A 13881-nucleotide genomic window follows, 5' to 3' on the forward strand; every position below is an offset into this window, starting at 1 on the left:
ATCATTTATTATTTGTTTCATGTTTTTCTTCAGGTTTTGTACGTTTAAACTTTTATTTATTCATGCATTGATTGTTTATTAATATAGAACTAAATATAATATAAATTATTTTATTAATATAAAACAACAATAATAAATGATTTAGTATGCTATTTAAATGGATTATCATGTCGCATACGACTTTATTTATCTGTTCTTACTTTAGTTTATATTTCTATCTATTTAAACACACAGACGTACAGGTTTGTTTTGTACAGATCCTCAATGCTCACAGTATTGTAAAGTAACAGTGGCTATTAACAGGTCTTTTTGTTGTGGTTGTTGCTGCTGCACCTTTAAGAATATGTGAAATGAGCAACAGATCAAACTGAAATGAGGGTCTTCTGTTGTTATGTGCTGGTGTGTGCTGGTGTGTGTGTGTGTGTGTTTTTGTGTGTGTGTGTGTGTGTGTGTGTTTGTGTCTGTGTGTGTGTGCGTGTGTGTGTGTGTGCGTGTGTGTGTTTGCACGAGCTTTGCTGAATTAGTTTTTTTCTTCTTCAGAGAAATAATTTGTTTTTTCTTTTTTGTTGTAGTAAATGCTCTTTTTTGCTGTTTCCAGCTTTCTTAAGCCGCTGGCCTATTTTCCGCTATGTGTGAAGCAGCTCTGTAAATTGCTGTCTTTTAAAGCTCACAAGCTGAAGCATTCTTCAAAAACCCCATGAAATTGGAGTTTTGTGGCTTTTAGTCCACCTCCATTAGCTTAGCGCTCATCTGTGTGCTAGTGTACTTTTAGCACATACTGTACGCGCACTACTGAAGCGTTCTTTACAGCGTTAAGAAAAATCCATGACATCATCTAACACTTGTGTGAGCGTATGCAAATTCTCATCCAATCAGACGCTTTCTTATGTGGTGACCCTGTTGTGACCTTTACAATAGGCCCGGTTTTACAACTCGCAAATTATTCTTTACGCATGTATTTATTATTATTATTATTATTATTATTATTATTATTATTATTATTATTATTATTATTAATTTATACCTTTTTCATTATTATTTTTTATTTACATTTTTGTTGCTAGGTTGGCATGAGAGAGGTTGGATTGTTGTTCAGGTCAAATTTAAAAAGCTTTAAAGTATGTGACTGTTGAAGGCTTGATTCTGATTGGCTGATGAGCATTCTCATTCATAAATTACCACCTCAGGTCTGCAATATGTTCTAATCTCAAAATAATCTGCAATGGGCTAATCTAAATAAACTTATTTCAAAGTGAAAACCAGATTATTTCGCTCACCATGTTGGCAGATTATTTTGCTTCTTTTAAAGGGGGCCTATTATGCCCCCTTTTTAAGATGTAAAAAGCATCTCTGATGTCCCCAGAGTGTGTGTGTGACGTTTAAGTTCAAAATACCACACAGATAATGTTTTCTAACTCTCTGAAACGGACCCTTTTAGGCTTTTATCCTAATTGTGTCATTTTGATGACTGTCGCTTTAAATTCAAATGAAATTGTGCTTTTTTTTAGAAAAGGGGCGGAGCTACAAACGCCTGTGTGCCAGCATAGTGGCAGATTCAAAACTCTAAAAGTGGACAGCTGCTTCTTACTCAGGGCTGTTTATACTAATGAGGAAGAGATGGTCACTAGTGGGCGGGGCTTTCCCCCTCTGATGACACGTACAAAGGGAGAATGTCAATCAAAGTGTTTCTGCAGTCTGATTATAACAAATGCAATTAATCAATGTTTCCCATTAGAAGCTGGATATATTCCCTCACTGCTAACACACAACTGGGTTTAAAACCCTTATAAGAGTGATTATTTTGCATAATAGGTCCTCTTTAAGGAAAAACTCACATAATTTTGACTCATAACTTTGACAAAATATTTCTTGTTAGAAAAATGCTTCTTGATTTAGGAATTGGTGTATATTTAGACTAGAAACAAGACAACAATGTAAGTAAGAAAAGCATTTTTGCAGTGTTCATTATAGCGATATATTGAAATATTGCATACCAGCGTGTCTACTTTCAGTAGGATGCTCCCTATGTAGACAGCGAGTCAGCTCAGTGTAGTCATCGTGAGCGCTGTGGTCAGTTTGACTGAGGTCGGTTAAGCTCAGTTAAACTGCTGTAATTAGTGGTGTAGTGGTTGAGTATCTGTCCAGCTCTGGTCTGCATAATGACACACAAACCACAGCTCTGAACTCGCTGAAACCATCTCAAATACCAGCTCGGTGTGGACGCCGTCATCATGTTCACTCTGACAGTCGTCCAGACGCTCTCGTCTAATACGCCGAGTCTTCTGCTGTCTCTCCTGCTCATCTTCTGCTTGATTTTAGTTTTTTTTTCGGCTGGAGTGATTAACGAGCACTTCACACAAACCTCCTCCAAATTCTCCAGCACATGTTGGTAAGAAAGCACTTACATAAATCAAAGATCACTCATGAAGCCGCTTCATTTTCTGCCAGCAACTCTTGGCTGAGCGGCGCTGCCATCTGGATGATGCGGCGCTCCGTTCACATGACCGACCTTTGACCTTTAGAGCTGGCGAAGACGCGCTGAGAAACGTGTGTTTACCCGACGGCCGTTTACGCACACACATACACACATGCGCACACGTACAGTACATGCACACGTACAGGTGCATAAACTTACACGTATACTCTTACACACACACATGCACAAACACACACACACATGCACAAACACACGTACACATAAACACACTTAAGAAAACAGAATCTATTAAAAAAAGAAAAGCTGAAATATCACATGGTCCTCCGTGTTCAGACCCTTTGCTCAGTATTTAGAAGCCCCCTTTTGATCTAATGCAGTCATTAGTCTTTTTGGGAAACATGCAACAAGTTTTTCACACCTGGATTTGGGGATTCTAAGCCATTCCTCCTTACAGATCCTCTCCAGCTCTGTCAGGTTGGATGGTAAACGTTGGTGGACAGCCATTTTTAGGTCTTTCCAGAGATGCTCAATTAGGTTTATGTCAGGGCTCTGGCTGGGCCTTTCAAGAACTGTCATGGAGTTGTTGTGAAGCCACTCACTGTCATTTTAGCTGTGTGCTTAGGGTCATTGTCTTGTTGGAATTGTCTCTTCGGCCCAATCTGAGGTTCTGAGCACTCAAAGGTTTTCGTCGAGGTATCCCTGTACTTAGCAGCGTTCATCTTCCCTTTGATTGCTACCAGTCGTCCTGTCCCTGCAGCTGATAAACACCCCACAGCATGATGCTGCCACCACCATGCTTCACTGTTGGGCCTGTATTGGACAGGTGAGGAGCAGTGCCTAGTTTTCTCCACACATACCGTTTAGAAGTAAGGCCAACAAGTTCTGTCTTGGTGTCATCAGATCAAGAGAATCTTATTTCTTACAATCTTGGAGTCCTTCAGGTGTTTTTTTAGCAAACTCCATGTGGGCTATCATGTGTTGGCCACTCTGTCATAAAACCCGACTGGTTGAAGGCTGCAGTAATGGCGGACTTTCTACAACTTTCTCCCATCTCCTGCATCTCTAGAGCTTAGCCACAGTGATCTTTGGGTTCTTCTTTACCTCTCTCACCAAGGCTCTTCTCCCCTGATAGCTCAGTTTGATCAGACAGCCAGCTGTAGAAAAGCGTCTGGTCATCCCAAATGTCTTCCATTTAAGGATTATGGAGGCCACTGTGCTCTTAGGAACCTCAAGTGCAGCAGATTTTATTTGTAACCAGGGCAAGATCTGGGCCTTACCACAATTCTGTCTCTGAGCTTTTCAGGCAGTTCCTTTGACCTCATAATTCTCACTTGCTCTGACATGCATTGTGAGCTGTAAGGTCTTATATATACAGGTGTGTGGCTTTCCTAATCAAGTAAATTTCTGGGTTGCCTACAGGTTGTGGCCAGTTCTTTCAGATCCTGAAGGTGTGAGTTTATTCGTATAAAGGCAAGAACTTTTGTTTCTCCGCGCTGACCTGTAGAGGAAAAAGAGGAGCAGATGTTCCCTCAGAGGAATAAAACTCTCAGCAGATCTGCTGGACGCGTCTCATCTGTAAATAAAGCTCCATCTGCAGCTTCAGCATCTGTCTGCACAATAAACTGTCTGTCCGCTCCTACAGGCCCACTGTTTTACACATTAGAAAACACTCTCAGCAGATTGGAAACTGGAAATGACATCATTCTGCTTCATCTGGAGAATTCATTGTCAAACATCATTCACAACTCAATGAGCACGTTACATTTGGTGGAGGCTGCTTATAGAGATGCTGTTGTGTTTACCACAGTAAAACAGCTTGGATAGTGTTAGGAACAGTGGGAGTATAACACATGCCAGCATTTAACTAATATAAACTTCATTCAAATAATAGACGAGTCTACCACGTTATATTCAAGTATTTCTCAATGTTCAAGAAACCAGTCTGAGATGATTATAACATGGCGCGTTATCCTGCAGGAAGTAGCCATCAGAAGATGTCATAAAGGGATGGACATGGTCAGCAGCAATACTCAGGTAGGCTGTGGCGTTGACACAATGCTCAATTGGTACTAATGAACCCAAAGTGTGCCAAGAAAATATCCCTCACACCATTACACCACCACCACCAGCCTGAACTGTTGATACAAGGCAGGATGGATCCATGCTTTCATGTTGTTGATGCCAAATTCTGACCCGACCATCTGACTGTGGCAGCAGAAATGGAGACTCATCAGACCAGGCAACGTTTCTTCAATCTTCTATTGTCCAGGTTTGGTGAGTGTGAACTGTAGCCTCAGTTTCCTGTTCTTAGCTGACAGGAGTGGCACTCGGTGTGGTCTTCTGCTGCTGTAGCCCATCCGCCTCAAGGTTGGACATGTTGTGTGTTCAGAGATGCTCTTCTGCAGACCTCGGTTGTAACAAGGGCTTATTTGAGTTACTGTTGCCTTTCTATCAGCTGGATCCAGTCAGGCCATTCTCCTCTGACCTCTGGCATCAACAAGGCATTTGCGCCCACAGAACTGCCGCTCACTGGATATTTTCTCATTTTCAGACCATTCTCTGTAAACATTAGAGATAGTTGTGCGTGAAAATCCTAGTAGATCAGCAGTTTCTGAAATACTCAGACCAGCCCATCTGGCACCAACAACCATGCCACGTTCAAAGTCACTTAAATCCCCTTTTATCCCCATTCTGATGCTCACTTTGAACTGCAGCAGATCGTCTTGACCATGTCTACATGACTAAATGCATTGAGTTGCTGCCATGTGATTGACTGATTAGAAATTTATGTTGACGAGCAGTTGGATGGGTGTACCTAATAAAGTGGCCGGTTAGTGTGTGTATGTATATATATATATATATATATATAAAAAGACAATTATTTTTGAGAGAGATCTTTGGAGAGCAGAAGACACTTTTCTTTTTCAAAAACCATTAAAACAAAAATAATCACAGAAGCCCATCCCGTGATGATCCAGTGACCATCATGTATTATAAATAGAGAGATTTGAAAAAATATCCAAAATAAAATAGTAAATCTAATTTCTTTATCATAAAATAAACGAATTATTCACTAAACCCAAGCCTTTGGATAGAGCAGTATATAAAATACAACATATTAATAACACATTTAACCTACTGAATTGTCCAATTGTAGGTAAAGAATGAATATCCGACTAATTTAGTTTGCTGATGGTCTAGTGTGTGTGACCCCAGGTGTGTGTGTTAAACACAGCTAAGAGTCAGGACTCTTGTAAATAAAAGATGATTTTTGGCCACCCACATGAGCAATGGTTACGTCAGAAAGAAAGTCATTTCAGAGACAGAGAAAGTTATTACTCTTGATAGATTCTGAGTCTGGAAAAAGATCCACCTGATGAACTGCACACGGTATGGCCAGCAGACCTTATTTAGCCAGTAAATAGGATGAATTTCATGCAGGCTTTATCTCTCACAGCTGACAGGAGATGAGGATCAGAAAGGAGAAAGAAAGAGAGAGAGAGTTGAAGTCAAAATTATTTTTTTTGAATAAATATTTTACCAGATTCAGGAATTTTTCACAGTATTTCCTATAATATTTTTTCTTCTGGATAAAAGTCTTATTTGTTTTATTTCGGCTAGAATAAAAGCAGTTCTTATTTTTTTTTTAAAAACCATTTTAACGTCAATATTGTTAGCCCCTTAATCAATATTTGATGTGGATAGTCTACAGAACAAACCATCGTTATACAACAACTTGCCTAATTACCCTAACCCCCCTAATTAACCTAGTTAAGCCTTTAATTGTCACTTTAAGCTGAATACTAGTATCTTGAAAAATATCTAGTCTAATATTATTTACTGCCATCATAGCAAAGATAAAATAAATCAGTTATTAGAGATGAGTTATTAAAACTATTTAGAAATGTGCTGAACAAAATCTTCTCTCCGTTAAACAGAAATTGGGGAATTACAGGGGAAATACAGGGGGTTCTAATTATTATTATGACTTCAACTCAATTTATTAGATAAAAAAAAAAATAAATAAATAAATAAATAAAAAAAAAATAATAATTATTATTATTATTATTATTATTATTATTATTATTAATAATAATAATAATAATAATAATAATAATAATAATAATAATAATAGTAGTAGTATCAGTAATATCATCATTACACATCATTTGTTGTAACCCAATATTGGGTCAAATTTGGACAAACCCAACTGTTTGGTTAAAAAAAAAAAAGTCATTAATTTAATTGAAACAAATAACCGAACATTTTCGGTATTTACATTGTAGCGATTGTCGTCAATAAATCAATACGTTTATTTTTTATTTGAGCGAGAGAGAGAGAGACGGTCATCCCTCTTCTGGCCTTGGAGAGGCAGATGAACAGATGTAAGCTCATTTGGACAAATGTTGGTGAAGTCTGTCCTCTCTCCGCCTGATGTCCATCCTCTGGGCGTTTGGGCTTTGAAATGGTTTCCTCAATGACTTGCAATCACATGCTTAAAGAACCAAACCAGATCCTATCCGCTTGTTCAGTCTGACGTCACTCAACACCGCTTTCGGGTCCAAGCACTCCATCAAACTGTACAGTAAACAGAAATTGTTAAAGCTGCTGTATGTACATTTTTGGTTCTTCCAAAGCATAAAAACACCATAATATGTTTGCAGATATTTCAGGACACATGCTAAGTGAACATTCTTGTTTATCTGAGAAACAATACTTAAGTTAGATATTTTGAGAACGGCTGTCTTTGTTTTGGTAATTTAACCGCCCACTGCCAGTTTAGCCAATTATATTTCAGCACCCTGGTTTGTCTTGGTGGAAAACAGCGTATTTCATTCATTCAGTCATGAATGCTCTCAAAGTGTGTGTCCATAACCAAAACGCGACCTCCGGTGGACAGTAGCAGACTGCGAAATGAGATGCATGTTCAGAGTTCCACATGAGGTGGTTATTATTTAGTAATTCATTAATTAAATAGAGCCACTCAGAAGCAGAGAATAGTGCTCTCACTGCACTCCAACGTAATGGTAAGGTTTATAATCTAATCAATACATATTAATCCTTAACATTTTTAGATGTACTCAGAAAACATGTCTTCACTGGAGCTATCCTGAAGGTGTTCAGTAAACCAAGTAAGTCAAGTTATATCTAAAAATAATGTTAGTATGTGTTTTAAAGTACATTTAATCTCGTGAATCACACAAAAACTGAAGCAGATCCTATATGGCCGCGTTCGTTTTGGCCGGTAGCTGGGAAACTGAGTCTGAATGTGTATCAGTATGTGTTCTGACTGAAATGCCACACAGTTTATTGAGTGATTGGATTTGTGTGTGCATGTTACAGCATTCTCGCATTGTGTACATTTCTGATGGTGTGTTGAATGATGAGTACTTTGAGTGCGGGACGTCATGCATTCATGAACTGCACTGTAGGTCTGTCGGAGCCACATCACTCATGTTGCTTGTGGCGAAAGTAAAAAAATAAATAAATAAAAAGTCTCAACTTTTCAAGCTCCAATGGAGGCATCAGCCAATCAGATCGCATTATGACCTTATGCTAATACACTAGCTCAGGCACTAGACCAGGGGTCGGAAATCAAATGTTTTATCAAATGTATTTTTTTAAAGAGCCATTGGGGGTGTGTGTATATAACAAAACTTTTATTTATTATTAAACAAAACCTTTGTTTACATTCATGCACAATTCAAAAATAAACAAATATGATGCATCATAATGTATGGACAGGACAATTTATAGATTTTTTGTTTCTTTTTGCCATCGCCACTCATGAGTGTTTGAATTTACATGCGCGAGGTTACCATAGAAATGTAAGTTGCTTGCCCTTTCATGATTAGTTAAACCACAGCATCACATATCCTCATTGGTTAAAAAGTATTTTATTGTAAACTGAGTTCTTATTCATTATGCTGTAGAAAATACGATATAAAGGGAATTGTAATTGTATTATCAACCGGAAACTGATCTAGTTGATTTCTAGTCACAGTAATTTTTAACTTTAAAATATTATTTAAGATAGACAGCTGGAGAGCCACGTATTTTTGGTCAAAGAGCCACATGTGGCTCCCGAGCCATAGGTTCCCTACCCCTGCACTAGACAATGGTGTATATACAAACAGACTTTTTCACTCAGCCAGCCCAAGAGTTTCCAGTAAACTGTTTCGTCATTACAAAAATGCCACGTTTAAGATCTGATTTCTTTAAAATTCGATGATCGTCACTGCATTATTGATATTCAATATACAGTAGGTTATTAGACTGGACAAAAAGCACTGCATTGAATGACATTTTCCCATGCCATGTCTTTAAAATACGAACTTTCATTTTACGACGTGTTTTCAATAGTGGTTTTGCGCTAGCCTGATGCTCCTGACGGCGCTTGTGTTTAAACGGCATTTCATCTAGTTTTATGCTTGAACAACTAAATGAATGCTGAAGTCTACTTTACTGACTGTATTTTAATTGCATTACAACATCGATGCTGTAATATAAATATATATAAACCTTTCACCGGAAGTTTATCGTTGGCTGAAAAACACTAGCACTAGCACACAAACATAAAGCCTATTGTGTCACTGCGATGTTCGCGTCAGCGGCATATTTTTTCTAATCTCACTTGTGTTTCCTCTATGGTTTTCTGTTCCCCCTCAGGCTCGTACATGATGGTGGACACCTCGCAGCACGATTATGGAGAAAAGGCTCGTTTGCAACTGCCCGTGATGAAGGAAAACGACACCCACTGCATTGACTTCAACTATCTCCTGTACTGTCCGGACGGCTCCAGTCCCGGGACGCTCAATGTGCTGGTGAAGGTCAATAAAGGGCCATTGGCGAACCCCATCTGGAACATCACCGCCTGCACCGGCAAAGACTGGATGAAGGCGGAGCTCGCCGTCAGCACCTTCTGGCCCAATGAGTATCAGGTATGTAAATCACTTAACCAATCATGGAGCTTGCTTTCTGTAGACAAGAGCCGCGTTCAAATTCTGTCCAGTATGTGTATGACGCATTATTAGCTATGATCTGAGTCTTTGCTAGTCTTCCTGAGCTCCCACGACACTTAAAGTTCTCAAATTACTCCGTTCAGAAGAAAATGAAGTACATATACAAGAACAATTAATACAATACATCACCATATATACTTTACATACATATATACCCCCTTATTTACAGGGTGTAAAAGCCGTGACGTCACCCATAGGTTTTCTTCACATCATTTACTAAGATGATTTTTTATTATTGAATAAAATAATTAGTTATTACAAAGCACTTTACGGTTTAGTTTTGGTTATGCATCCAAAATATTCAGTTTCAGTGCGTCCCTATCATTGTTTTCTCCCTCTGTACTATTAAATAGTTTGTCAGTAGGTGTGTTTAGACTCAGGGGAAGTGTTTAGATCATCTCATATGGTCAAGGAGATTCACTAATGCTAAAGTCAGCTTCAAGTATTGTTCTGAAGACTTTTACTTAGCTGGAAATGTTGTCTTTTGTTTTTGCAACACATGAACTCTGTGTGCTGACACATTCCTGGCGCTGAGCCAAAGTACGAGGAACAAAATCACAGCGGATGTTTGGCTTGTAGGTGGTTGAAGTGTGTCCGCAGGACTCGGAGAGAGCTGATTTATGTCATTCTGCACAGTAACCGCTCTCATTACGCCTTTCTTACATGTGGCACGGGGATTGTTTGAGTTTTCTGCAGGTGAAATCAGTCCGTGGAGCGGTTTCATGGCTCTTTTGTTTCTCAGTACAATAGCTTCTCATTCTCCTGAGGTGTTTGAATGGAATATTTGTTAATGCACTAACATGGCTGCATACAAATTGGTTGTCAGTTCACTATAGGAGAGCTTAATTCTATTTCTGTTCAGTTTCATTAATGTGAGTGTGTTTAACAACAGACTGATCACTTGAAAAATGCAGGTAATAGGTAAGACATTTCCACCAATTATGCATAGAAAAAAGGCTTTGTTCCCTACAGCTGTCTGCATTGCACAGGGAGGCAGCTTTCACACTGGACGCAGAAAGCCCTTTCCTGCTCTATAAAACCCATTCATTTCAATGGCTTTCGCTCAAAGGTGGATTGTTGTGTGTGAGTTTTGTTCATTCGTTAATTTTCCTTTGGCTTAGTCCCTTATTTATAAGGGGTCACCACAGCTGAATGAACCACCAATTATTACAGCATATGTTTTACACAGCAGATTTTCTTCCAGCCGCAACCCAGTACTGGGAAACACCAATACACTGTCACATTCACACACACTCACACATTACGACCAATTTAGTTTATTCAATTCACTTCTAGGGTATATCTTTGGACTTTGGGGGAAACAGGAGCACCAGGAGGAAACCTACGCCAACTGAGCCAGCCAGGACTCAAACCAACAGCCTTCGTGCTGTGAGGTGACAGTGCTAACCACTGAGCCACCGTGCCACCCTGTCAAGACATCTCGATTCATTCATATGTCTGGAAGAATGACAAAATGAATAAACTCATAACAAAGTTAAACCCAAATGCTGCGTTACTGCCTACTTCAACTTCATAAACTGAATTATTATTATTATTATTATTATTGTTGTTATTATTATTAGTAGTATTATTATTGTTATTATTATACATTATTATTATTATCATTATTATTATTATTTATTATTATTATTATTATTATTATTCATTATTATTATATTATTATTATTCATTATTATTATATTATTATTATTATTATTTATTATTATTATATTATTATTATTTATTATTATTATTATTATTCATTATTATTATTATTATTATTCATTATTCATTATTATTATTATTCATTATTATTATATTATTATTATTATTATTATTATTATTATTATTATTTATTATTGTTATTATTATTATTATTATTTATTATAATTAATATTTATTATTATTATTATTATTTATTATTATTATTATTATTTATTATTATTATTATTATTATTATTATTCATTATTATTATTATTATTATTATTATTATTCATTATTATTATTATTATTATTATTATTATTATTATTATTATTCAGTATTATTATTCAGTATTATTATTATTTATTATTATTATTATTATTATTATTATTATTCATTATTATTCATTATTATTATCATTATTCAGTATTATTATTATTCAGAATTATTATTCATTATTATTATTATTATTCAGTATTATTATTCAGTATTATTATTTATTATTATTATTATTCATTATTATTCATTATTATTATTATTATTCAGTATTATTATTCAGTATTATTATTATTTATTATTATTATTATTACTATTATTCATTATTATTCATTATTATTATCATTATTCAGTATTATTATTATTATGATTATTATTATTCAGTATTATTATTATTATTATTTATTATTATTATTATTCAGTATTATTATTCAGTATTATTATTTATTATTATTATTATTATTAATTATTATTCTTTATTATTATCATTATTCAGTATTATTATTCAGTATTATTTTTGATTATTATTATTATTATTATTCATTATTAATATTATTCATTATTGTTATTACTATTATTATTCATTAGTAATAAACACTATTATTCAAGTGTTTTGGTCATTGTTTCATTTCTTTACTCAATAATTATGTATAAAAAAATGCCAAAGATGCCAGAATGCTGCTTTTGGTTATTGTCAATCATCACAATTTTGAGAACCAGCATGCAGACAGAATGATCATTTAGTGGATTAACTCCTGTGATTGTTACTCCTGAAACTTTCAAGTGCATTAGTGGCCAGTAAGTTCACACACTGTAAGTTCACACACAGTAAGTTCACACACAGTAAGTTCACATTAGCTAATGTATTACCTGATATTAACAATGAACATTACATTTGTTACAGTATTTAGTAATCTAGTTTATACCACAAGGGCTGCTGAATGCTTGATTCTGATTGGCTGATGAGCAGTCTGAGATGTTATATTTTCAGATAAACGCTAGTAGTGTAACGGATCACAAATCACATAGTTCGGATCACACTACGGTTTTTGAGTCATGGATCTCAGAACATTTGTCGGATCAGCAAAAAAGGGAGGAGACATATGTCATTTGCTTTTCATTTATACAAAAATATTACTGCAAAAACCATTAGTGTTAACAAACAGAACTGAGAACCTGTAATTTTAATAAGAATAAAACTCAAGAAAGAACCAGCTGAAAAAAGAAAAGCATTCATCATGAAATATCTCTGCTGCTGTTACACTTATTCAAATATTCAAAGATGATTCATTGGATTTACTCAATTTTTATACGTTAAGTGGATGTAAACAATTTATTTGGGCTGGATTTAAACAAAAAATTAAGTTGAACATTATTAAATTTAATCTGTTTGTTTAAATTCAACACTAATAAATTGTTTGCGACAGTTTTGCATGCAGCACTTTATCAGTGTACTGATAATGGGAAATATAGAAATCTTGTACAACAGATCATATTTATTTTCAATTATTGATTCAACAATTCACTCATAAAACTTCATGTTTTGTTATTGGTAGATCATTTACGGAAGCTATTCAGTGACATAACTTTAATGGTTGTTTGTCGCCACCTGTTGGTTAAACAATGTAATTGCTACAACATTCACCAGCGTCAAGTCCCATTTAAACAGTGATTTTAATCTTTACCATAAACATCAGTGTTTACATCTGAACTATAAACTGTTCTGCGACTACTGTGTCATTTAATTGTTTGTAACTCACTGAAAAAGTGTAAAAACTCAATCTCTCTCGATCAAACGCAGATTTGAGTGCAGCGATTTGAAGGATTAATAAACGTATGCAAATCATTATCATTAATCATTAGCTGGTTTGAATTTAGATCATGATCTTTGAATGTTTAATCATGCAGCTTTACACTGAATGCATTAATGCAGGATAAACAAACAGTGATCGAGAACACCTTTAATAACCTAAGAAAGCATTTAGATCCCACCACAACTTTTTCATTCGCCATAATATTTAACAGGGAAGCCAAAATGCTTTCATACATGTGATTTAAATGATGCGGGAGGCGATCTCTGTAATTGTTATACATGTTGGATTAATCTACAAGTTCAAAATAAGTTATTAATCCGCGGGTCATGTTCTTTCCGAACTGTGCGGTGAGATCCATGCAGATCACAGATCAACCGTGATTCGCTACACCCCTAATAATCGCACAGCTAAAGTAGTTCCGGCAGGTTTAGCCCTCATATGTTGATGAAGTCTTCATAACTGAAATGAAATAAGCTGTTTGTCACCATCTGGCAACCCGGGCTGCTGAAGTATAATTGGGTAAACAGGCAGTGGGTGGAGTCACAGAGATCAAAACAAAAACAGACGTTCTGACACGTAACACACATCGTCAAAGCAGAATATCTGACTTCAGATACACAGGTGTGTTC

The 13881-nt window shown here is 36.0% G+C and overlaps 1 protein-coding gene across 1 annotated transcript in view; it reads left to right on the top strand.

Moving 5' to 3' along the window:
* Nucleotides 1-13881, top strand: part of ptprk (protein tyrosine phosphatase receptor type K) — a 344134-nt gene that overhangs the window by 132720 nt on the left and 197533 nt on the right. The window contains 1 exon segment of the mRNA XM_056481373.1: nt 9107-9378. Within this exon segment, the coding sequence (XP_056337348.1) occupies nt 9107-9378 (272 nt within the window).

The sequence above is a fragment of the Danio aesculapii genome, chromosome 20, assembly GCF_903798145.1.
Source record: "Danio aesculapii chromosome 20, fDanAes4.1, whole genome shotgun sequence".
In the NCBI taxonomy this organism is placed as follows: Eukaryota; Metazoa; Chordata; class Actinopteri; order Cypriniformes; family Danionidae; genus Danio; species Danio aesculapii.